This window comes from Podarcis melisellensis (genome assembly GCF_964234715.1).
Source record: "Podarcis melisellensis genome assembly, chromosome: 10".
Lineage (NCBI taxonomy): Eukaryota > Metazoa > Chordata > Lepidosauria > Squamata > Lacertidae > Podarcis > Podarcis melisellensis.
This window is the reverse complement of record NC_138542.1, coordinates 27,181,761-27,208,828: the sequence shown is the minus strand read 5'-3', so window position 1 is coordinate 27,208,828 and position 27,068 is coordinate 27,181,761. Positions and strand designations below refer to the sequence as shown.

The following is a 27,068-nucleotide window of genomic DNA, read 5'->3' as shown; positions in this document are numbered from 1 at the left end:
TACAAACTGAACTATTTCCACATAACTCATAATCAGATATAAAATAATTACAAAAATAATATCAATAACAGCAGCAATACACATACACATACCTCAACAAAACCTCAGAAAAAATACCGCAGCCCAAGAGTCCATTAGGGACTCAGAAAACTGGTGCTGATGGGAAAATACTCAGTAGGGCCGGTCCACTTCCCTGTGGGGCCATGTTGCGGGCAGGCCACATGCTCTCCCCGTGCACAGTGGGCGTGTGGCAGTGCCCCCATGTCATAGGGGAGTCCCAGCCACATCACGCCCCTGGCTGACCAATCCAGTTGGCCATGGGGGCGTAATGTTTGATTGGCTGATGTCATCAGGTGTTGGTTGCAGGTGTGAGGGTATTGGCGGTAAGCCATTTGGCTCAAGCGGTGGTTAGGCATTGGTAAAACCTGGTTCATGGGAGGGGACGTTGTGGCCATCACCTGCGCCTCCTCTTTAAGGGTATTCCATTAAAGGGATCCAGGGGTGTGGATCTCGTCATGCCACAACCCCATCGGGGACCCTGGGGGAGCTCTCAGTTGATGTACATCAACAGGACTTCCCCTACTGGTGGCTGACCCTTACTGGACTACCTGCATGGCAGGCAGGAGTCAGATATAGTCGGTTCAATTCCAGTGCCTAAGCCAATGCTACTCACATTCTGTAACCAATAAAGTTGCGGACTTAATTAGCCCATTAAACTAAAATACTGGTGTCCATTTGTTTTATTATTCAACAAATGGGGGAGGGCTCGGGGCCTTGACATGCAATTGGAAGTTTCAGTTTCAGTTTATTATGGACATAGACCAGCATTTTAAAAATAGCTAAAATACAAAATTCTAAAAGCAAGATACGATACAATAAAATAAATAAAAACAAGCCAGAATAAGAGCAAGAGTCACTGACCAGCAGGTTAAAACAACTAAAATTATAACTAATATAACTATTACTAAAGCAATCCAGTTGAAGAATCATGTGTCTGAAACACAAGATTTCATAAACAAAATAGCAATAGTCCCTCTATAAGGCATTTGGCTGCAGTAGTTGGAAGCTTTGTGAAAGTGTCCTCATCTTTGGAAAACCTGCAACAATATTTTTCTGGGCTTCATCCTATATTTAGTGTTCTGTCTGAGATACGTTTCAGTGGTTTCAATATGAGGATGCTGACAAAGTACTTGAGGGATTTGGCCAGCCACTTATTCCTTGCTGAAAACCTAAGCATCCCTTGCTTGCCCAGCTTGGCCATTTACAGTACATCTAGCCATAGACTGACCAGGTGGCTCCAGGTGTCCTTAAGGTCTCCTTAAGACAAGAAGTGGTCCCAGCCACCTCAAAGAAGTCAGATGTGTGGGTACTCCTTGACCACCTTGACTCCTTAAGAAACTTCTTTGACATCTGACGGGAAGGTATTCCACAGAAATATTTCAATCAGTCCTTGTTTTGACACTAATACAACCTTGGAAGCCCCGGTGAAACTGTAGAACCAGTGCTAGGATTTGTAATGGACTGGATGAGAGCTGAAAAGCTAAAGCTGGATTCTGACAAAGTTCTAGTGTCTAGAAACAAGTTCTGCAAAGACATGAGCGAGCGTCTGTGGAGGTAATAAAATTATCCTTATTTGATCACAAATAAAGATAAGTCCTGGTGAATTAAATGGGGGATGAAAGGATATTAAATATGGAGCTTTAGAATGGATTTGTTTTCAGCATTCTCTTGAGTGCATCATCTTGGCATTTGTATCAGTTCATTTGCATTTGTGTTAGTTTACAGGGTTTCTTTTGAAGCACAATGAAAAGTATTGAATTGGTTGTTTTTGATTATGTGTTTTGTTTTGAAGTCCTTTGGAGCTTGGTGAGATGAAATTATCCAGAGGACAATACATTTTATTCAGCTTTTCCTTTGGGAAAATGTGTCAATCTTTGAAAGCCAAGTGAAATGTAGAATGCCGAGATTCAGAATTCAAAACTGTAGTTCACTTCGAAGAAAGTAAAGCTCGCTGGAGGATTGTATTGAAACACATAAAAATACTTTCAAAATGGTGCAAATATTATCATATTATGAAGTCTGCATAAGAAAACCCAAGCTGGACTGGAACAAAGACCCCTGTATCCCAGCAGTCTTTTCTTATAGTGCTTAACCAGCTGCCTATGAGAAGCCCATAATCAGACTATGAGGAGAATAATACGCTGCAGTTTCTAATCTCCAGCAACTGTTGTTCAGAGGCATAAATATACATCATTAGTAGCCATAGATAGCCTTATTGTCCATGTATTTGTCAAATTTGAAAGCTGTCCAAGTTGGTGGTCACTACTACACTTTATGGTAAAGGTAAAGGGACCCCTGACCGTTAGGTCCAATCACAAACAACTCTGGGGTTGCGGCGCTCATCTTGCTTTATTGGCCGAGGGAGCCAGCGTACAGCTTCCGGGTCATGTGGCCAGCATGACTAAGCCGCTTCTGGCGAACCAGAGCAGCGCACAGAAACGCCGTTTACCTTCCCGCTGGAGCGGTACCTATTTATCTACTTGCACTTTGACGTGCTTTCAAACTGCTAGGTTGGCAGGAGTAGGGACCAAGCAACGGGAGCTCACCCCGTCATAGGGATTCGAACCGCCGACCTTCTGATTGGCAAGTCCTAGGCTCTCTGGTTTAGACCACAGCACCATCCGTGTCCCACACTTTGTGGTAGTGAGCTGCATATTTTTTATCATGAACTGTGTAAAGAAGAAATTCCTTTTTGCCTTTCCTGAATCTGCTGACCTTCAGCTTCCTTGACTGACCCTGGGTGCTTGCTTGTGTTCCTGTAGGTGTATAAGGAGTACACAGCTTCAGAAATATACTGCTATTCATACAAAAACCCACCATTTATTAGGTAATAAAACAGAATACAATTACTCAGCTTTCTTTAATGAGAAGGAAGTCTTATGTATAACTTACATGAAGCACCAGAACTTTCACACATAATGGAGTTTGGAGTGGATATTGAAATGGTAGTAACTCAGATTGTTGCTCCAAATTTTCTGTTGTCCATGCTTAAATGCACCCTGTTCACACAGATTCAAAGAATGCAGGTTTGTGATGCCTCTCCAATGCTACCACATAATGGCTGTCCAGAGGGGCTAGATTGCAACAAAAACAGGACAGACATTTGTGGTCTGAAAAGTTACAGTATTTCAGCAGGAAGTTACCGGATGTGCACCGATCGGAAGTGAAGCAGTGTGATTGTCCCCAAACTTTTGCCAGCACAAACACTTTTAAAAACAGATGCCATTCCCCTTTGACTCACATCCGTGAGAGAGCCAGCGTGGTGTAGTGGTTAAGAGCGGTAGTCTCGTAATCTGGGGAACTGGGTTCGCGTCTCCACTCCTCCACATGCAGCTGCTGGGTGACCTTGGGCCAGTCACACTTCTTTGAAGTCTCTCAGCCCCACTCACCTCACAGAGTGTTTGTTGTGGGGGAGGAAGGGAAAGGAGAATGTTAGCCGCTTTGAGACTCCTTAAAGGGAGTGAAAGGTGGGATATGAAATCCAAATCCAAACATCAAGGACACTATAAATCCCATGATGCAGTGTCTAACACAAAGTGCACATTGCATACACCTTAGAAAACTTGTGCTGAGGAATTTAAAAACAGCACTATGAAACATCTTTCTTTCTTTCTTTCTTTCTTTCTTTCTTTCTTTCTTTCTTTCTTTCTTTCTTTCTTGAGCAATTAAAGTAGCATGCAATAGAAATAACAGTCATTTTGTATTCAAATTGTTGCTCCTATTGGCCAAACTGCAAGTGGATATTCTTTTTGTGTTTGATATGCAGGACTTTTTAAAAATGCAAATTGCAGTAGTTGTGAGAGGGCAGGTAATTAATGGGATCAAAGCAGGCATGGAGAATGAATTTAATCCTTACCTCCACTGCTGCAGTCCTGAAGAAACTCCTTCCTTTGGAGGTAGTATTTGTAACAAGTAGGAAGTACATATATCCTAGTCAATTCTCAATTGTTTAAAGTATTGTTGCTATGCTTCTGAGGATCAGATTAGATTTGATGTTTGTCACATAGTTTGTTCTTTTGTAGCTGGTTTTTCTTTAACTAATAGCCAATCCAGGGGACAGCAAATGTGGAAGGTCCGATTGCAGTGAGGAGAAAGGGTTCCTGGTCCAAATCTCTCCCTGTGTCAGCTCCTAGTTAAAGAAGAAGAAGAAGAAGAAGAAGAAGAAGAAGAAGAAGAAGAAGAAGAAGAAGAAGAAGAAGAAGAAATATACAAAAGATTAAATGGGTCAAATGTCCCATTGGGTTTTGCTGTCAGCTTACAATAAAACACAATTGGATGTGATGGTGCCATTTTCTAAAATTTTGTTGTTGTTTTTTGCCTAGGGATGGAAAAAACGTGGGCCACCCCTAACTACTGATTTCCAAATCATACATTTTTGCCATCAAGAAATGTCACATCAAGGCATCCTGAGGATTTGGTTTCTCCTGTCTTAGGAAATGGTAAAAATCATATTTCCAAGTGGATAAAAATAACGTGAGTTGATTCAGTGCCATCACTTAGTTGTGAGGGATCACACAAACACACAAAAACTAGTGTTTCACAGGAAAACAACTTCGTGGATGCTGTTTTCATTGGGTTTTTAAAATATATGCTACAGACAGCCTTCGTATGTAGTCAGTAAAACTCCATTTTCTATAAAGACATGATCTTGCCATTAGATTAAAGCCCTCCCATTCCACTGTGGCTACTAGCAACCCAGTCTAAGTTCTTGGCCAATTTATGCACCAATAAATTCATGTCATTTGATTCTGTGAAGAAACCAGTTATGACATTCTATTATTTAACGTAAAGTAGGTGTTAAAAGTTATGAATGGTTATACATTTGGTACTGTTATTAAATACCTCAGCTTGAAACATGAGGAAAAGCAATACAGTATCTGATTAGGCCTCAGACCTCTGTAAAGGTAATAGTGTATGGTGAGAGCCACTGCAAACAGAAAGCTTGGTTACAGTTGCTAAGAAGGAAACACCTTTAGCAGCTAGCATTACTGAAAGTGAATGTCCTGGGTGTGTATTTATTAGACTAAAAGATGCACTTTGTAGGCTGCCCAGTTCAGCTTGTGATCCAGATGAGTCTGCTCCATCCCAAATCCTGCAGTGCACCACTGGGAAATAATAATAATAATAAATGGATATAACTTTTATCCCCTCTTAGGTAAAATGTAGAGATACTTATTAATGTATGCCGCTACAGCGGCAATAATGTTACTTGCCCCAAAATGGAAAGAAGCAGAAGTCCCAGCAAAGGAAGAATGAATATAAAACCTTAATGGAATATGCAGAAATGGTGAAACTTACCGGAAGAATAGGAAATCAAGATAACAATTTTTTAAAATAAAAGAATGGAAATGGTTTATTGAATATTTACAGATAAATTATAAAAAGATAAAAACCTTGGCAGGATTGTTGTAACAATCTGTAGTTTTACAAGAGTATATATTTAAAGAAGATGAATAAATGAGTGAATTAAGTTAATTTGGATATGCGGAAGATATTAAAAACAAATTTAAGGAAACACAGAAAGAGGGAGAAGGAAGTCAAGTTTTGAAATGTCAACATGATTGTAAAATTAGTGAAATATATAAACTTGAAAAGTATAAAGAAAGAAAGAAATAATAAATAAGTTAAACAGTATAACTTTTCTCCCCTTTGAACAGCAGCAGATGAAATTTGCAGCCATACTAGCACCTCAGAAGTGAATAAAACTTGCCAGATTACAGAAAATAATATATCCAGGGGCTTTTGTACTGGAGATCTTTACGGTTTGATTTTGCCATTACAGTGTTGACCTGTTGGTCACAATGGAGCCCCCCTTTCCCATTTTGGGCGTTTTCTCACCCCCACTGTGACGTTATGGAATTACGGTAAGCTTAGAGGCATTACTTTCATTTTTCGGAAGACACTATTCTGCAAAAATGTCTAGCTCATTGCAGTGCCACAAACCACTCCAAGCCTCCACACTTTAACTTGTGATCTCTTCAAAGATATCTTGCTTTACCTCTGACAAACCCAAACTCCCCCAAGGCACCCTAGTTCACCTTGGAATTCGAATATAGTAGAAATAGTATAAATACTATGAACATCCCTCGTATTTATACTGATCAGAACCATTAGAAAATACTAATCTGATTGGTGTTTTGAGGAAAACTCTAAAAAAGAACTCCTATTGGTCCCTGGGTGGAGCTCCTTCTACCATGCTAATAACATCCATTATGAAATTTTTGATGGTGGGGAAAAACTAGGTGCTCAGCTAGTCATGTGAGCTGGACTCCTCTACACACGGAGATATGATCTGATGGTGGAATATAGAGAGTTGTGTTGTTACTCCCCAAGGCTATTTCAATGCCATCTATAGTATGATAGGGGGCTTAGTCTAATGATAATTACATACTTCTCTCTCTTACCTTTCAGAACTCGAACTCATTCAACTTGGCTTGTGCAACTGAGGTAACAAATCCAAGTGCTAGTAACCACCTCCTTTTACCATCTTTCCAGTGACTCAGACACTAAAGCCTTCCTACTACATCTGACATTGCTCAAGAAATGTGAGACAAAAAAGGAAACTGGGTCACAGATAACGCTACTGATACAAGAGACTTCAGAGAAATGAAAACACAGAGGGGTAGGGGAAGGAACAAAATGGAATAAATGCTCTTTTTAATTCTCTGCAGTGATTTCTTTCTAGTGTAAATACAGTTAATTGGTTCTAGCCAGTTTTCATCAAAAGAAAACATGCTCACCCATAAAATATATATTTTTTGAATTTTTGGGTAACATTTACTTTTGATCATCATTGAATCTATAAATATTTAAATAAATGAAGACTAAACGTATCCTCCCTGCACACTGTCATGCTGATACATCGTGTGTGTGTGTGTGTGTGTGTGTGAGTGTGTGTGTATAATTATGTATATATATAATTTATATGTATATATAATTTTATTTTATTTTATTTTAAAATGGCAAGATTGCTAATTGTGCCACTAACATGAGTAGCTCAACCCTTAGTACTAGCCTCTCTGTTTCTAATATAGCTCCACCTACTGAGAAAACCCACTAGGTCCTACAGTCTATGTCTGGTTAACAGCTAGATTCTGACATTGACCATAAGTTTCTCCAGGTGCTCTCCAGGCTCTCACATTGCTCAGTTGTATTGCCTCTTTCCCTGATCCTTCTATCTACTTGCCTTCTCTGCTCTTCTTTACTAGATCAAACATCTAGTCCCATTTCACCTCCAGATTCTGCATCCTTGTCTGGGACACATGTTTCAGCACAGGGTTTTTCAGTACATTCTAGGGTCACTTGGGAAGACAGGCGAACTAATACCAGTGTACTGGAAGAAGCAAAGATTACCGGTGTTGAAACAATGATTCTTCAACATCAACTTCACTGGACTGGTCATGTTGTGCGGATGCCTGATGATCGTCTTCCAAAGCAACTACTCTATTCCGAACTTAAACATGGAAAGCGTAATGCTGGTGGTCAACAAAAGAGGTTTGAAGACTGTCTCAAGGCAAATCTAAAAAAAAAATGTAGTATAAACATTGACAACTGGGAAACATTGGCCTGCGAGCGCTCCAGTTGGAGAACAGCCTTTACCAAAGGTATCATGGACTTTGAAGACACTCAAACTCGGGACGCAAGGGAGAAACGTGCTAAGAGGAAGGCACGCTTGGCAAATCCACACCGTGATCAGCTCCTGCCCGGAAACCAATGTCCCCACTGTGGAAGGACGTGTGGGTCCAGAATTGGCCTCCACAGTCACTTACACTCTCACTGTTAAAACTGTGTTTATGGAAGACAATCTTACTCGGCTACGAGTGATCGCCAAAGAGAAAGAAAGAAGACATTCTAGGGATATCATAGTCATTTTCAGCCAACAGGTCTCAGTCTCCACCTCTGCCCATATGAGACATATGAGTATTGGCATAAGGAAGAAGGCTTCACACCCACACTCCCACACACCCACCAATGTTTTCATATACAATGGGCCAAATTTTCAATGTCCTTACATGCATAAGCCGGACTCCACCTTTTTGAGAAACCTGGATAGGCAGGGGAGTGTGCAGTTGATCACCCCAGCATTCAGAGGCTGAGCTCTGTTTTGTGAATGGAACTCAGGTCTAAGCATGATCTGAAAGATCATCTCACCACTTGAATGCCCATTCAGTCACTGCCCACTGCAGATGAGGCCTTGCTGGCTTTTAGTGTTGTGTCACACCGCCTTTGCGTTTCCCTCCCCTTGAGTATCAGACAGGTGCAGTCTCTGTTGCCATTCCAGTGCCTACTGAAGACCTTAAATCCTTTTAAGATGCAAGCTTTCCCAGTATGCATTGGTTTTATCATTATATTCAAGGTGGATTTTAAGATGTTTTAAAGATGCTTTTAAAGATAATGTCAATTGTTCTATCACTTGTTGTTTCACACACAAACACACACACACACACACACACACACACAACAATTTTCCTACATGCACCAGACATTTTGTTTCAAGATATGTCCTTAGGGCTTTGCTTTTTTCCAGTTCTACTTTTTCCTTTGTTAGTATTCACCTGTATGAAAAATGCACCTTTTCTGATCTAACATTTATCTCTTTCTACTTACTATTCCCCTAGAGTTTTGGCTTTTAAACACCCCCCCCCCCCACCAATGTCTCTCTTGGCCAGTTCCACCTACATATGTTCAGCTTTTCAGTGACTCATTTCAGATGTTCCTCCTGCTTAAATTCTTGTCAGTATTTGTTTCCATCCTTCCCCATATGTCATCAGGTTATTTTGAAATAATCTGCCTTCCCATTTAGGCAGTGGAATTAGCTAGGTTTTCGATGCAGAGATTGTTGGCAAGTTAAAGAGAAGCATTACCACAACCATAATGTGTGTGTGTGCATTTTAAGTGCTTAGAGTTGTAGTCCTGTACCCACTTCCATGGGAACAAGCCTCACAGAACTCAATATATTAGGATACTGCTATAAAATTACTAAGTGCTGTACATTTTTTAAAAAGATGATCTAAAAGACAAAGATGATCATAGAATTGTAAAGTTGGAAGGGACCATGAGGGTCCTCTAGATCAACCCCCTGCAATTATTTGGCCCATCATGGGGCTCAAACCCGCAACCCTGAGATTAAGTCTCACGCTCTACCAATTGCACCAATACGATAGGAAGGACACAAGAATGAATGAGAGAGAGAAAAGTAAGAAAGTTAACCATTGGTGGTGCTTCAAATTATTTGTTTTAAGCATGATCATTCTTAATATAAGCTGCTTGACAATCTGAGCAATTATGGATCCTATAAAATAGGCATTTCAGAAACCGGATGCTGTCTTTAAAAAGAAACAAAATCTGGGTCAACAGCTTTCCAATCTCTGCCATTGTGTGAAAGAAACAGGTGTGTGGCCCATCATATATATGATCATAGAATCATAGAATCCTAGAGTTGGAAGGATCTAATCCAAGTCCCTGCAATACAGGAATCTCAGCTAAAGCATCCATGACAGATGGCCATCCAACCTCTGTTTAAAGACCTCTGTGGAAGGAGAGTCCACCACCTCTGTTCCATGGCTGAACTGCTCTTACTGTCAGAAAGTTCTGCCTGATGTTTAGTTGGAATCTCCTTTTTCTTCAGATAATCACTTGGTGCTGTATATGTGGCTGCCTTAAAAACAAGGGCAATTGATTATTCAGTGAGTTACATATTCTGGGAAGGTGAAGCTAACTCACTAGAATGAATGACTCAACAGGTGTCCAAATAGAGATCAGCAGAACAAGAGACAACGGAAGCCTTCCCAGATGACCACAGCCTCCCCTCTACTGTGCCCTTTACTATCAGTTAACTCCATCCCTAAGCCATTCTTTCTACTTAGTCATTCAATTATTCTGTCTTGGCCCTTTCACCTTTGACCTAATGAAGTAATGCAACCTTCTTTCTGCATTCCATACGGTGCCAGCCTGGCCATTACTGCTATTTCAGAAATATGAATGGCAATATAGCGAAGACACTGACATTCATGCCGCAATATATATATATAACTGTTTCAATGATAGCCGATAAGGAAAAGCAGTCAAGCCAATGTTGGACTGAGATATTTTTGTAGCTGCAGCAAAAGTCAAGTGTGCGCACATGTCTGGACATGTCTTCTATGGAAAACAGTTGATATCATAAAAATTGACTCCCACAAAATATAATCTTTGAATTAGTGGTGAGGAGGAACCTGTGACCCGCCAGATGTTTTTGGACTGTATCATCCTTGTCCGATGACTATGCTGGCTGAGGCTGATGGGAGATGGAGCTGTACAACATCTGGAGGACTGTAAGTTGCCCACTAAATACGTGTCTGTGGCTTTTGCTGCTTTACCATATAACAATAAGACGTTATTTATAAATTTGTATTCTGCCTTGAGAGTGGAGCACCCCCCTCCAAGTGTCCAACAAAGTGCACAAAAATAAAATTTTATGTACAACTTTATAGTTCAAAAATGAGAACAAATATCCCCACTAGAAGGGATTAGGATAAATAAAGGAATAATTTTTTAAAGCAACATATATATATATATATTTAAAAAGAACCTGAACTCAGCAAGAGGTGGGGAGAAATGACAATTGTGGGTGAGGGAGACATAAGTCCAATGATTAAAGAAGAAGCATCTAATCATGTCTTTAGCTAACTCTGCCCTCTTAGAGTTCCATGAGGCAAGGCAGTTTTCTTATACAAGTGTGCTTCTGCAATTAGGGGGACCGATTTGCCCTCCACATTGAGGGGGATTCAGCATCACGTGGCATGTCCTGCCCCTGCCTGGGGTGCCAGCGCTCTCACATCGGTGGCGGGAGATGGAGAGCATGGGGGCTGAACTTCACCATCCATGTGTTCCACCCCCGCTTGGTGCATGACTGCTTGCCTGACAGTGGCGGGGGATGGGGAGTGCAAAGGGTGATCCTCACCCTCCACACACCCTGCCCAGCACAACAGCACTCACTCAGTGGCGGTGGGGGATGGCGGCCCCCTCAATATTTTTTTTTGGGGGGGGGCCTCAGCCACCTGCCCACAAATATTGAGGGGGCCAAAGCCCCTTGACGCCCCTGCTTGCAATAAAATGTTGCAGCATGGAGAGTTCTCCATTTCACAGACATTCTGTTCCTACACACACAGACACACACAGAGAGCGAGAGCCCAATTTTCCATTTCTCCCTAACATTCAGTCAGCATTTTCTGCCCATTGAGCATGTTCAGTCCTCACTAGGTCGTTTCTGAGGCCTTCCTCTGAGTTTCTTCTTCTTCTTCTTCTTCTTCTTCTTCTTCTTCTTCTTCTTCTTCTTCTTCTTCTTCTTCTTCTTCTTCTTCTTCTTCTTACCATAATAAGTTAAAATAAACAACCAATGTTTAAAAGAAGCTGTGCCTTTACTGCCTCGTTTAGAAGCCTGTAATATCTTTTAAATTTAGTATAATTATAAATTAGTTAGCTGTTTCCATAAAGAACTTCATCTATCTCCTGATACATCAACCTTTATTAATGCCCAGCAAAGAAAGCTCACTCCCTCATATGTTTTATTTGTGGTCAAGAACAGTCATTAACTCTTTCATTTGTACAGTTGTAAAATTCTTAGAATATATTTTGTATAGCCAACCACTTCGTTATATCTGAACTTCATTGTATTTGATTCCTTTGCTATGGCTTGTGGCTGATACATCATTTGCGTGTTCCGACCCAGAAACCTCCCCCCTAAATAAATTCACACATGACTCAAATTTTGGTTTTGGTTTTTGCCAGAATTTAGGCCACAACTTAATTGATTACAGAAAGTGAGTGGTTGCACAGGCTCTGGTTCGACTGGCTCCCTGCACCGTTGCAGGTAGCGCTGACCCAGGGCACCAGCATAGCTCAGCCAAAGGTGAACACCTGGATAAGCAGGAAGCCGGGAACGGGCTAACTCCGCCACCCAAATGTCCCCCTGGACTCAGGCATGGGCACAACCCCCTCTCAGGGGTTCACCAAACCATTGAGTCCCTGGATTCCTTTAACAGAATACCCTTCACATAGGGATGGTGAGAGCCTTCTCCCATCCCTATCACCTGAACCAGAGCCTATCTGCAACCTTACAAGTTGTGACGATTTGCTACGCGGCAGGCGGAACCCAAATGGAAACAACCTATTAGCCAAGTGGGGAAAATTCCTGCCGTGCCCCTGTCCCAACGACAAACGACACAAGATGGCATAGCAAGGTCAAGCACAAGCCCTAAAACTAGGGAGAGGTGGGCGGGTGTTCCAAATGCACGCGCCTAAAGAGGAAGCTCTGGGTCACATGCATGGGCATAAATAGGTCCCTCGAACTGTTTGGACTGCATCCCATTGGCCAGATTGCATCCAGCTTCGAGGGACCTACCAATCGGGTGTTGTGGCTGACCAATAGTACCCACCCACAACACAGGGTGTCGGTTGTCCAGGTCTCACTGCAATACATGCCCTCTCTAAGGGAGGACCCAATTTGTTTTACCAACTTTGTTCTGTAAAATAAATCTTTTCTTATTTGTTCAACTTCTGCCTAAGTCTCCAAGGATCTAAGTTTACCCCTCCACACACAAAAACCAATATGATAACCTGTGGTGGTTATATAGAGTGTAAACATGGGTGGGATCCACCACAATTGATAGCCAGAGTGGTGGGATCCACTACACAAGGATAAAATGTGATCCTGATTTGACATTGCTAATAGAGTAAAAAAAGCTAATGCTGTATATACGGTGGAATTTGACAAATGTTTAAATATGGAAAGATGGGGCCCCAGAACCATCAATATAATAAAGGGGCAGCTATTCTGTCAAAATACAGCCAAAATGGAAAATTAAGTTTCCTGAAAGAGGAAAGAGCATCTGTCTTTTTCAGTCATAATGACTCATAGATCATGTTTTCCGCAGCACAATCAGTCCAAACTGAATTTGCAGTTGGTGTTCATCAACCCACATAGCTTCATTTCTTTAGGTGGATTCAGAAGGCTGCTTTTCTCTCAGCAAAAAGAGATTTTTAAGAGAAATAAAATAAAAATGCTCTCCTGGACTTATGTTATGATCCTAAGAGCATCCTGAAGATTGGGGGTTAACGTATGTGATAGAATCAGTGTGCATAAGCTTGTGCACATGGTGAAATGGCTATACAACACCTCCAACATATTTATGTCCAGCTCTTAGTTTTTCAATGAGTTTTTACAGACCTTGGAAGTCTTTGCAGCGGCACAAGGAACTGTCATATAACTGGCCTGTAAACAAGTCAGAACAATTCTCATCAAAGTCTGGATATAAGCTTTGTGCAAGCAAATATGGATGAATGCTCAATTAAGAGGTCGTGTGAAGGAGCCCTGAGACAGACCATTTAGCCCAACTGAAACAACCCATGTGCATAAAAAAAGTGAGTTGCGCAAATGCTCCAATAATAATAATAATAATAATAATAATAATAATGTACAATATGTATACTCCGTCCATCTGGCTAGGTTTCCCTAGCCACTCTGGGCAGCTTGCAACATATATTTAAACATAAAAGAGAGTTTAACATCGAGAGTTTAAATCTCTTCATATTTATAGGGTGGGAACCACTATGGCACAGAGATTTCCTGGTGCCATCTTAGAAGACCCCTACTGTTGGTTTCTGCTTCCGTCACTGAGCAGCAGCTGCATGTCACAAGACTATGTTATCATTCCACAGTTCAGTTACTGTTGGGTTCCCATGGGAAAGGGAGACTGGATGTGACGTTCACTGGTTTCCTGTTTCCTTTGTTCTGTCGTTTTCTTTGTTGTGAGTTGCTCTCTGCTCCCACAGAGGCAAGATGTATGTTTGTGTGTTCTCGGTATAGCTAGAAATAAAGCTTAGCAATGTAGCACTATACCTGCTTCATCCTTTCGTTTGCGGACTGGGATTAAACTCTGCTGGGCTCAAGTCAAAATGAGCCGTATCAGCTCAAGGGCCAGAGCTGAATAAAACTAACACCTACTACGGTTCTTTTGATCACCAGTGTTGCTTTCCTCAGAAGTTGTGGAGACATTGGCATAAGGAGAAGCTGTCTCATGGGTCCTCTCACACATGACCTCAGGGCATCTCACATTATCTTTGCAACATGGGAAGGTGCCATTCTGAAACATTTCCAATGCTGCAGTGTGTATGAGAAAGGGACAAGGCAGTCGATACACAACAGAGTCCCTTTATGAATAAAAAGGTAGAGTGTAATGGGAGGGGAAAGGTCTATTAAAAACAACCATGACGGCTTATAAATAACAAACTCTCTGATTGTAACTGCCCAGTAACAATATGACTCAAGAGATCACCTCTTGTGGTTTCTGTGACTTCTTTGTTGCCAACAAACAAGCATTCCTGGAACACAGATGAGTGTTCTGAGAATTCCCTGTCTGTCCAGAGTCCTCTATTTTATCTCTGCTTTTTATCAGTCATTTACAAAAGGCTCTCCAGCTGCAGGCAAGCAAAGAGATGAAAGGCTTCAACAACATGGAAGCACAAGCTGATCTGCCCTTTGTAGTTAACCCGAGTTTATCTGAAGCTCATTGTCAAAATAGTTATATGATCAACGTGTTGCTTCAATAGATGCAACCATACATACAAGAACACCTTGTGAATCACCATAGAACCCATACAACTGGTGAAACTGGGGCAAAAGACATGAATTCCCCACGAATTCAATGGGAAGGATCCTAATCCCAAACATATTTACACAAATGTTAATCTCATCCATTTCAGTGGCCACATCCCGGCTGCATTCTGCATAGTTTAACTCCAGCGACCCAACTCATGATGACCATTCCTAAAGAAGTATTTATTTATCTGTTTTCATATTCAACCCATCCTGTCCCAAGACCAAGTGAGAAGGATTTCTGCTTCCAAATGAATCATTATCAAATACAAAATTGGTATGGTTTTTAAACAGGGAAATATCACTATGAAAAGAAATCCATTCACCTTTTTTCCTTTGCTAGCTTTAGTACCACCCTTCCCCCTCTGTCCCAAATGCTATGAAACAATACATGCAACTATGGAAATATTTTCACTGGAAACTCAGTCATAAAATTCATGCTTGTACGATGGCCAAATTAGATGTCACAGAGCAGGTGTATTCAACAATCTCCCATCAAAAAAAGAAGGAAACAAAAACAGGTGCTATGAGTTTCGGTGGAGGAATGGAAACAGTTGCATTATCCTTCTTTTGCCCACCATTTCCCCACTCAAAAACACTCCTTCCAATTGTTTTTCCCCTCACAGAATCATGGAATATGGAATCTTTACCTCACTGGATGGAAAAACAGGTGGGTGGGTGCAATGAGGTGGGATTAGAATAGAAAAATGGAATGGTCAAAAGATAGCTATCAAAAGCTTGTTGTGCAAAGGTCTGCTCATTGCTATATTTGCAGGGCATTTTTTTTCCCAGTTGAAGCTCACCAGAACTCAGTTCTGGCACCTCTCTGGTGGGCACCATTGCCATTCTAAGAGAATGAGGAAGGCATTCATGGTGGAGTTCTTTTTCTAGAAAAGGAGCACTGTGAATTTGTATGTCTTTATGTGGTGTGTGTGTGTGTTTTCCCTTGTCTGCAGTTCCTTACATCATTCGGCCAGAAGTTGAAGAAGGAGACTGCTTTCTGGTGACTGCCCTGTGAGGAGCTATGCAAAAACCTTGAGTCCACTTGGGACCTGGATTGAGTCACCCCTGGATCACTCTGTGTCCCATCAGGGTTTCTCCAAAGTGCAGATCAGGGCCAAACTCAGATGGGTTTGGGGCCCTCATTGATACATCTTTCTCATCTGAATATCCTCTTCATGAAGTTCTGCTTTCCTAAGTGTGATGGTGATTATCCTCATCATTACCACTATATTAATCACCTTGTAGACAACAATTTCCTGGCAAGGTACAATAAAGACAATTTCAAAACATTAAAAACCATAGCTGTCAACTTTTCCCTTTTCTTGCGTGGAATCCTGTTCGGAATAAGGGAATTTCCCTTTTAAAAAGGGAAACGTTGACAGCTATGTTAAAAACACGAAACAGCAAATAAATTTAAAACAAAACTAAAGCCACACAAAATTGCCCTGAGTGTCTAAGGCCCATTTATCCAGCTGGGATAGCCTGTCAGAACAAAAAAAGAAATCTTCAATTGTTTCCGGAAAGTGCAGACACCGGGCGCCTGTTGTATCTAGACAAAAGTTCATTTTACTTTATATTCCAACCACTGATACAATCGTATTCTAAAATGGGGTAGGGAATCTGTGGCCCTCCAGATGTTGCAAGATGCCAACTCCCATCAGTAAGAACTGCAGTTCAGATGTCTGGCAACCCTGAAGGAAAAAGATATGCTTGAATATTGTGGTTTCGTTAAGTACAAAAAAAGAATGTAATCACTCGTATTGTCCAGGAAATCAACAGAATTCTCTAATGCGATCCTTTTTGGCTTTCACATATTTAACTGTAAGGAATACTCTAACAAATGAATGTATTATATGACTCAGATTTGATGACTAAACTGTACAAACTCTTGCCTGCGTACTCTCAACCCCAAATTCAGTTTTGCCTGGGAAAGAAAAGCTGTCAAATTTCATATGCATGCTAATGAGACAAGGCTGGGTGACGTGGTGTCATCTGTCTTTAGCAAGTCATGCTCTTTATAGAAGCAATTGGGTCACAGAAAGGGTGATGGGTTGGTCATGCATTACTTCATTGCCTTCTGCTGAAACGGGGGAAGAGGAGAATATAAAACATATTTTCTACTTGGTTTGGCATAGCTCGATTTGTATTGGCCACAACATTTATGGAATAAGCTGCTTATTGATTATTATTTTTTGTACAGCTTTTTCCAGCACAATAGCATGAGAGTATGACCACCTGTGGTGGTCACATTCTCTGGTAGAGACATTTTGGGGAAAGGTCTTCACAGAAACTAACAGTACGACCCAACAAACTATTGCTCATATTCCAGTATTTGCAATTCTGGGCACTTCCCCCCAAAGACTTGCAGTCTATACTGCATATAGACTTTATTTTACACCCTAACAGCAGGTAGCACTGTGGGTTAAACCACAGAACCTAGGATTTGTCAATCAGAAGGTTGGCGGTTCGAATCCCCACAACGGGGTGAGCTCCTGTTGCTCGATCCCTGCTCCTGCCAACCTAGCAGTTCGAAAGCACGTCAAAGTGCAAGTAGATAAATAGGTACTGCTTTCCGTGAACTGCTCTGGTTTGCCAGAAGCGGCTTAGTCATGCTGGCCACATGACCTGGAAGCTGTACGCCAGCTCCCTCGGCCAATAAAGTGAGATGAGCGCCGCAATCCCAGAGTCGGTCACGAATGGACCTAATGGTCAGGAGTCCCTTTACCTTTACCTTTAACAGCAGCAGGAATAATAATTGCTACAGAGTTTATTGGAAAAGTTCAGTGAGAGTCGGTGTTGGAGGCTTGTGGTCATTTATTGATGGAACTTTAAAGTTTGTTGTTTAAAGTTTGTCTTTAATTAAACAGGTTTTTGAATCTTAAATTCAGAAGATGTAGAGCAAATAAGCAGAATACAGGAACATTAAGAAGAGCCTGCTGGATTAGGCCAAAGGCCCATCTAATCAGAGAGCATCACAGTGGCCAAGCAGGCACCTGAAGTCTAGTCACAACACCAGCCCCTTTGAAAGTGAGCAGACCTGTGGGAAACCTACAAACAGGACCTGATTGTAACATACAGTTCTCAGAGGCACACTGTCTCTGAGAATGAGCTATGTGCTTTTATTGGATACTGAGTTGCTGATGAAAATGGCAAACTGTCAGGTATGGAAGGCAAATGTTACAAAACTGTATCATTTTTAGACTTTGCACCTTGAAGGAACCTTTTCCATCTCATTTGTTTACTGAGGACCTCCTGCATCATTATGGTGGACTCCCCACGCCATGTTTTAAAGCTAGACAGGACTATTGGTCCCCACTATCACACTAAATTAACTATATCTAAAATATACCACCCAATGCTCCCTTGTTCATTGACTGTAAAAAGGTAAATGACCATGGTTGTGGACCAGCTGTCTTTCATGGAAATGTCTCCAACATTATTTAGGACACATATCCCCTAATAAGCACTTGAGGAATTTCAGTGTTTCTTTGGAAGATACCGTGTTTTTCACTCTATAGGACGCACTTTTTCCCCTCCAAAAATTGAGGGGAAATGTGTGTGCGTCCTATGGACCGAATGCAGCTCCTTGGCTTCAGCGATAGCAACGCGAAGCCTCTCCAGCGCAGAGGGAGTGCTCTTTCCGCGCTCCGGAGGCTTCGCGTTGCTTTCGCTGAAGCCTGTAGAGCGAGAGGCATTGGTGTGCACCGACCCCTCTCACTCTCCAGGCTTCAGGTATAGCCACGTGCAGCCCCTCCGGCAGGGAGAGGTTGTGTGGGGCTATGGCTTCCTCTTTAGCCCCACGCAGCCTCTCCTGGCTGGAGAGGTTGCGCGCAGCTAAAGAGGAAGCCAAGACAGCGCTGTCTTGGCTTGTGCCATAGCCGCACGCAACCCCCCTGAAGGGAGAGGTTGTGCAGCCTGTACGCTGCTCTTTGGGGCTGGGGGGGGATAAGAATTTTTTTCTTGATTTCCCCCCCTAAAAACTAGGTGCACCCTATGGTCCGGTGCGCCCTATGGAGCGAAAAATATGGTAGTTTGCAAAGCATACTAGATTAAAAAGAAAGGATGGATACAAAACTCAGAACATGAACTGTCTAGGTACTTGTCGGTTTCATTTCCTAAGCATCTTATATCCTCACTAAATCAAATACACACCAATCATTAATTTTTTTCCGATTTCTATGGCAGGGATAGTCAACCAGGTGCCCTCTGGATGTTGCTGGACTCCAACCTCCAGTCTGGCCTATGGTCATGAGAAATTCCCAGAGGATCGTGCAACACATGCTGCACTTACGATCACATCCTCTGCATGGCATGAATCCATCTGGTACGCTTCCAGGTAACAGTCACCCACCAGCACACGACTCTATTCCTTTCCAAATGAAAAGCTTATAAGGTATTCCAGCTCCATCCCCACTGAAATGAGTCAAAGCTACACAGCAGCACAGTTTGGTGAACTGTACTTTCGGTGAACTGCTGCACAGCCTCAAGAAAAAGGGGATTTGTTCTCTTCGATGCATAGGATAAGCCAACCACGAGCACAATTGGTACTTATTTCTTGCAAACGTGTCATAATCTTCTGTTTGAAGGTACAGTAAGTCATCAATCATTCGTAATCAGGTGAAAATGTGCTTTGCAGAGTAATTACCATGGGGTGGCCAGCTTTAAACTAAAATCAAAGATCCTGTTACTGAATACACTAAATATGAGATTAATTGTGCTGAAGGGACAGATGGAAATAATTGCATGGGGGCTGGGTGGGGGAAGCCTGGAGTGAAATCACAATACTGCTTTTTGTTTCAAAGGGCAGGATTTGTTTAATCTTGATTGTGCACACAAAGGATAAACCCCCCCCAACCTGCAATTAATCATGCTGCCTAACACCTTTCCCTTTATTTCATTCATCGAAATAATGGGGAAATAGTCATCCGGATCAATAATCCTATAACAGGATGACAGTTAATGTAGCTAAAATGAGACCCAGCCAGCCTGATTAAGTATGACATACAGTCCATTGGCATGAGTTTCTGGAGAGGGGAGGTTGATGTGGTCCCTTGGCCAGAAGCCCACAATCTCATCACTCACAGGGGACTTCCAAATGGAAAATAATAAGAGCTCTCAACCTGTCCGGCAAATGAGGCACATAAGCATGTGCTTCAGTTTAAGGCTAATTGTGTATAGTGGGCCAAATGCCGAAAGGTATAATTGATATGCAGATGCCTAAAGCCAAGCCTGATGCCAACTGCTACAGTCCGAAAGCCCACTTACTCCCCAATCTCGCTGTTCATTTCCATTTCAATCTGGTTCCAGGATCATGGTCTACATGAAACATTTGCCTTTGGAAGAGCTTCCCAAATTGACTTCAGGTGTTTCACTCAGTATTGAACACATATGCTTAACACATGCTTATGCAGTTGACTGGATGGCCTAGGGAACACTTAACCCCTTGTAGGACTGAACTTACAGTGATACAATCATAGCTTTTTAAAGCCAAAAGGACAGGAGGAATGAAAATGACCTCACATGTTCGTGTTTGCACAGCCTTCAACATTCCATCCATATGTTTTGTTGGAAGTGGGCTCCCTTCCTTAAGAGATCTTGTATCACCCCATCACAATGTCCATCAGGTACAGAGGATATATTATTTTGATAGGTGGACTGCTTGTTGTGTTGAATCCTGTGAGGCACACATGACTTTAACATACTTATAACTCTTATCTGATTTTACTTATTTGTTTCAACTGGGGGGTTTTTTGCTCCAAGGGTTCTGAATAATAATGAGCATGGAAAATCACTTGTTTCCGTGTGGTGATGGCAGTACTGAATCAGTAGCTCATGTACTGCTAGATTGTACTCTTTATAAAGATTTGAGGTGTGAGGGTATTACCCCTCTACTACTATCCATACCAGGTCACTCAAGCATTGCTACTGTGTCTTTTCTCTTGGCAGATCAAGATAACCAGGTGACAGCAAAAACTGCAAAAGATTTAGCAGGGGCAATTAAAATAAGATCTATTATTTGATTAACTTTCTAACATTCCTCTGCTTTTTTCTTTTAGAACAAAAGAAAGACTATTGGCTCACATGTTTTATCTGTTGCTAAAGAGTCATGTACCAATTCTGTCATTTGTACTGATGTAAAACTCCAGAATGTATTTTATACAGCTAACTATTTAGCTCTAACCCCAGTATATTTTATTTTATTGCTATGGCTGGTGGCTAATGCAAATAGTTTCTATCAATCAATCAATCAATCAATCAATCAATCAATCTATCTATCTATCTATCTTCTGAACAACCATGAGCAAAGTGATCTGTGCCAACACAGCATCAAATCAAATGCAAACCTTCAGAAGACCCCCAGACTGGAACATCTCAAACAGCCACCATTGCTTTGTTGTTGTTTAGTCATTTAGTCATGTCCAACTCTTCATGACCCCATGGACCAGAGCATGCCAGGCACTCCTGTCTTCCACTGCCTCCCGCAGTTTGGTCAAACTCATGCTGGTAGCTTCAAGAACACTGTCCAAACATCTCGCACTGGGCTGATTTCCTTAAGAATGGAGAGGTTTAATCTTCTTGCAGTCCATAGGACTCTCAAGAGTCTCCTCCAACACCATAATTCAAAAGCATCAATTCTTCGGCGATCATCACCATTGCTTAGCTCTGGCCAATACAAGAAGCTCAGAGGAAACCAGAAGGGAAACCAGTAGACCAGAATCCATCAGGTGACACTCCTCTGACCCCTATACAGACTTCAAGTCAGGCTTTATTTCTGGTATGAACAATTAGGAGATTGATGGTCAGCTTCATTTCATTGTTGCCTTTGGGGGAAAAACAGAAGAGAAGAGAATGGCAACAAAACTGCAATTTGTTTGTTCTGCCTGTCATTGGCTCTGTCTCCACCTACTGCTAGGCCACATTCACCCCATTCATCAAAGCGTGTGGCTTCCCCCAAAGTGTAGTTTGTTAAGGGTGTTGTGGACTGTTGCTCTGTGGTGTATGCTGTAGGTGTGACCTTGGTCTCCCTGCCCTCCACCCTACCAATCCCATTGGGCACCAGCTACCATGAGGAGTTTTGTATCACATTAGATTTGTGTAATGACATATTTCACTCTAATGCTCCAATGCCAAACATATCTTCTCTGGAATAAGGTCTATTGGTTTTGAGTTAAACTTCAAGTAAGTGTGCTTAGGATTGCAACGTCATTTTAATTTTTAGCTTGTGGTTTTGTTATCGTTGTTATGTGAAAAGGGCCTTTTCTTCAAGCAATCACATGAGTCCAGCAATGAGGGAGGATGAATTCTTTGTTGGGTGTGGGTGTTTATGGTGGTGCCCCCATTTTGGCACTGTCTGTGGTTCCTGGTTACAGACTGCCTCCATTATTACCCTGCTACATTAGGTGAGTCATCATCTGATCTTCGCATGCCAAGTACTAGAGCTAATACACCGTGTGTTGGCACACACTAAAAACTGCATTTTCCCAGTAGTGATGTATGGAAGTGAGAGCTGGACGATGAAGAAGGCTGATCGCTGAAGAATTGATGCTTTTGAATTATGGTGCTGGAGGAGACTCTTGAGAGTCCCATGGACTGCAAGAAGATCAAACCAATCCATTCTGAAGGAAATCAGCCCTGCGTACTCACTAGAAGGACAGATCGTGAAGCTGAGGCTCCAATACTTTGGCCACATCATGAGAAGAGAAGACTCCCTGGAAAAGACCCTGGTGTTGGGAAAGATGAAGGGCACAAGGAGAAGGGGACAACAGAGGATGAGATGTTTGGACAGTGTTCTCGAAACTACCAGCATGAGTTTGACCAAACTGCGGGAGGCAGTGGAAGACAGGAGTGCCTGGCGTGCTCTGGTCCATGGGGTCACAAAGAGTCGGACACAACTAAACAACTAAACAACAACAAAAAACTGCATGCATTTAGGACAAATGTCTTATAAACAAGCATGCATGACCTTTTCCCTTTCCAAAATAAGAACTGCAAGATGAGCACCATTCCAAGTACATAGGTGTTGTAAGCCATAAGCCATTCACATTTGTAAGTGCTTGGAACTACAAAGAGTTATATGAAGTGCTAAGTACACTTCATTGTTCATTGTGGGAGAATTCAAAATCTGGCCTCTTGTCTGATAAACTCGTGGTAATCATACTAACATAACACATTCTGAATGAAGTGTTAACATATTTTGTTGGCATCTCTCTCTTTTTTCAATAAATGCGCAGAATATATAGGGGGGGAATACAATGAGGCTTGCGATCATGCACACTCAATTAATCTGAGCGGGACTTAGTTCTGATGTATAGGATGGAAGTGATCAACAATTGTAGAAACTGTGGGAAGATCACAACAAGACACAGGAGGTTACGTTATATCTAGAAAGTTGGCAATTACTAGTTCTATATATTATAAGAAAGCCCTGGGAAAAGATATGTGCTCTGAACAAATGGGCTTGTGGCAAGATTTTTACATGGCAAAGTTCCTAGCATTTCACTAACAGTTCACTTTCATGCTTTATGTAATCTTTCATACAATGTAAGGGCCAATTCTGGAAATCTAATGGAATCTGATGGAAGCTTAGCATTAATTTCCATGATAATTTTTCCCCAGGAAAAAAATGCAACCTCGTTAACTCAGAAAATAACGAGAGTTTTACATTGTCATTTCCCCATGGTTTTCACAATCATGCGACCACCATTTAAAATTTAGCATGGCATGGTAGGATGTCAATTGAAAAAGCCATAGTTCTATAATGCAACAGTTATTCCAGTGTAAGAGGAGTGTTAAAAATCAGGACATTTTAAGTAGTGAAACTAATGCAATGAACCGCTCATCTGAATGCAACCTTGGAGAATTGGATCTGAGCATGATAGGCAGCTAAGTAAATTGCTAACTCACCTTGGCCAAGTCACGTTCTTGCAGTATTAGTTCCTTATCCAAAACATGGGGAGAATAATAAGCTCTCAATTAAGTTTTGAGGACAAGCAAACTCATATTGTACATTTCTGTCCCATCCCCTCCTTTGTAGCGCTGATACTATGGAACCCCTTTCTAATGGAACTTCATCCCTTTCTATGGAACAGAGGGATTTATGTTGGAGGAAGCTCCTATAGGGAGCCTTCGGATCCATCCAGTGCATAGTTTTCTCAGCAAATATAGAAGATCTAAGTGCATCGTTTACCTTACATTTTGTTCTACCCGGTAACCTTTGTGGTTTAGACATGAGTTCTCCTTGGTGATTATAACACACTGCAAACCTTATATCTCAGGGAAAGAATGTGCGGCATGCTCAGTGCTGAAAAGAAGACAAAAACAGGCTTGCTTTCTCATGCGATAGAGTTCAGGTCTAGGCTACTTGGGAATCTTGAGGAATGAGTTGTGTTGTGATGTTGTGACAGTCTGGAGGAGGTGCTGAAGGGAAGGGCCGTGTCACACCGGTCTGCCTTCTGAAATTGTAATGCGAGTCGGGGAAGTGGTGTCTGCAACTGAATGTTGCAATATAGACTGCTCCAATTCAGGGTTCCAGCTGGCCAGCCAGTCAGCCATGCTGTTTTCCATGATACTCCATTTATCACACACACACACACACCATTTTCATTTCAACCTTCTTTTAGCAATTAATCTGCAGTGAAGTTCCAGCAGTTACTGAAGACTTTTTTAAAAAACTCCAGCAGACTTTAAAATTGAATTCTGATTTTATTAGCTCCCTTTTAGTGGTGAAGGAGGGAGTAGTTGGCAACCAGAGCAACTGTGAGACAGTGTGTAGAGCAGTGGTGGAGAACCTCCAGCCTGCAGGCAAAATTTGGACCGGCCTGCTTCCTAAGTTCTCCTGCAAGGCCCAACACAATGCCCACCTGGCCCTCACCAGGTGTGTTATGTGACATCAGGTGTGGAGCAGGTAGAGATTCAGCTAGAACAGCTGTGCAATGAGTTCCCATGGGGAGTCTGATCCGTTAGTCAATCCCTGCAGATAGTGGGTTTCAAGGATGCCAATCTGTGGTGCTTCAGAGCACTGCACAGCCCTCCTTGCCAGCCTCATGTGATGTTTTGATCACCCGATGACATTGTGACGTCATGTGATTGGCCGGTGAGTCCAACTGCCCGTTAAATTTGGCCTGTGAGGAATAGGGAAAATAAGGATTTGGCCCACTAGCCTGACCAGGTTCCCTATATCTGATGTAGACTAATATGTAAATATGGAAGGGCTGGAATGCTAAGACAGACATGATGAAGCCAGGTTCACAGTTAAAAGAGCTTGTTTTAATATGACTTCTGTCTCCAGCTGACATTAAACACCTGATTATCTTTCTCATCAAAACCACTAGTTCCTGTACAATGCATGTGACCTAGGTGCATTCACCTGGCAATAAGTTCAATTCATTTTGTCTCACCTCCAACTTGTTGCAAGTAAATACGCATAGGATCACCCTGTGAATTTGATGAGATTGTAGATGTTGTTAATCATAGACTATACCAAAATGCCTTTAATTAATATTACTTTTTTATATACAGCTACCTACAGGAGCTTGAGAGAGTTCCGGGAAGCAGAATGACAAGACAAAGTGTTACGAGAAGAATTGCAAATGCAGGAAAACTTTCTTTTGTTCCTGATAACTTGACTGTTTATTGAAGATGGACTGTGAAAAGAAATTCTCAAAAATAATTTGTATTTATTGATTCAAAACCCCTTGGATCCTCCCAAGTGGTTTGTTTTTTTTACATGTTAAATGTTTATTTCATGTAACCAAAGCAGTCAAAAAAGTTAGCGTTTTCCACCAACACGAGGAGCAGAAACTTTTACAGGCTTCATGATTTTTTGCTTTGGCGCAGCCTTTGTAGGTGCCTTTGTTGTGGAGGGTACAGTTTTCTTAGTAGCCTGCTTAGCCTTCTTTGCTTCCTTGGCAGCTCTAATGGCCTGTTCCCTTTGGGCTTTTCGCACTTCAGGCTTCTGATTTCTCTTGGCCATTATTTCAGCCAAAGAGGCACCTGTAATTGCCCTATGGCACTTGACAGCACGGCGGGTACGTTTCTTTTGTACCTCTTCCGACTGTCCTTTCTTGTGCTTCCGCCTGTACAAAACAGTCCAGTTGATCTGACGGGGGTTTCTCTTGGAAAGGAATGCAGACTCACATTTTGCATTCAAAAACTGGAAAACCTTGCCGTCCGTACGCGCATAGCGGCGGCCGTGGCCTGGGTAAATCTTGTACCCGCTGAAGCTGCACAACTCGACCTTCATAATAGCGGCTGCGGCAGCTCCCTCACAGGCAACTCCAGCGGCGAAAAGCCTCCCAAGTGTGTTTAAACATTCATAACTCAGTGTAATCCATTCTCCCATAACTGCTTTGAGGCTCTCCCATTTCATGCCAGAAATTAGAAGGACAACTTCTGTGGACTCTGATCAGACAAATAATGACAATACCTTATTATTGTAAAATGAGAATGCTTTTGTGAAGCCATCATGCAGCTGTCTTTCACATTAAACCGAAGCATGGACCGCCAGTGTGCCGGGATTATCTTTTGGTTACCAGAGAGAAGTTGGTGGTGTTGCTTTCATTCATATATTTTACCTCAGGACAATGAAATAGCCAAAAACTCTTACTGGGCTCCTCCGGAAAACCTCTTTATTTAGTGTTCATCCTGATTTGCTTGCACCATGCAAGGAAAATATCTGAGCAAAACCAATACCATTCTGCTGCAAATAGGATATTATTTGTCAAATATTATATGACAAGAATCTCTGCTACATGATGGTCTCCAGCTCCTGCCTTGGATTCCTAACTAGAGTCCAGAGCTGTGTGTGTGCTGCAACTTGTGGCTCTGGCTCTTGTGGCACAGAACTGGTAGCTCTGGTCCTACCTTCAGAGAGCCTCTGCAAGTCAATGTTGTTATGTACTGAAGTTCTCACCCGGGGCCAGCAGGGGGATACTGTAGATAGTTATGCAAATGAAGGATCAAAAGTGACGTTCATTGATTGGATAGTTTGTATGCAAATGAAGGATCGAAAAGTGACGTTCAGTGATTGGATAGTTTTAGAAAATGGCAACAGCTACATTGTTCTGGAGCTCTATATAAGCAGGCTGACTGAGCTCCTCAGTTCAGTTATGTTCCAGCTTACAAATAAAGAGCTGCTTTGGAAGAATCGCTGTGTCATCTGATATGTTTGCCCACAACTTAACAAATGTAGGCAGTACTGAGCTAAATGACCCATTGGTCTGACTCAGTATAAGGCGGCTTCCTATGTTTCTATTGTTGCAAAAGTTGGGTGCCTCCCCCTCTCTCTGCCAAGTGGTGGCAAAAGCCCATGGAGTTCCAGGCACTCACCCAGGGTCTGTGTTCCTTAGGAGAATTGAGGCATGACTGAGAC

General features: G+C 42.0%; 1 protein-coding gene and 1 long non-coding RNA gene across 2 annotated transcripts; one reads left to right on the top strand and one right to left on the bottom strand.

The window, feature by feature from the left end:
• The first annotated feature begins 15,671 nt into the window (after nucleotides 1-15,671).
• On the top strand, nucleotides 15,672-25,383 carry LOC309379395. The gene is made up of 3 exons (XR_014172475.1): nucleotides 15,672-15,895; nucleotides 18,884-19,034; nucleotides 25,217-25,383. It is a non-coding gene; the product is annotated as an uncharacterized lncRNA (long non-coding RNA).
• Nucleotides 25,384-25,410: 27 nt separating this feature from the next.
• On the bottom strand, nucleotides 25,411-25,989 carry LOC309378936 (large ribosomal subunit protein eL24). The gene has a single exon (XM_081927573.1). The coding sequence runs from the start codon at nucleotides 25,938-25,940 to the stop codon at nucleotides 25,467-25,469; it is 474 nt and encodes a 157-aa protein (XP_081783699.1). The 5' UTR covers nucleotides 25,941-25,989; the 3' UTR covers nucleotides 25,411-25,466.
• Nucleotides 25,990-27,068: the final 1,079 nt, after the last annotated feature.

Bases quoted from the DNA above. Each gene is read 5' to 3' on its own strand.
- LOC309378936 (XM_081927573.1), bottom strand. From the start codon at position 25,940: ATGAAGGTCGAGTTGTGCAGCTTCAGCGGGTACAAGATTTACCCAGGC.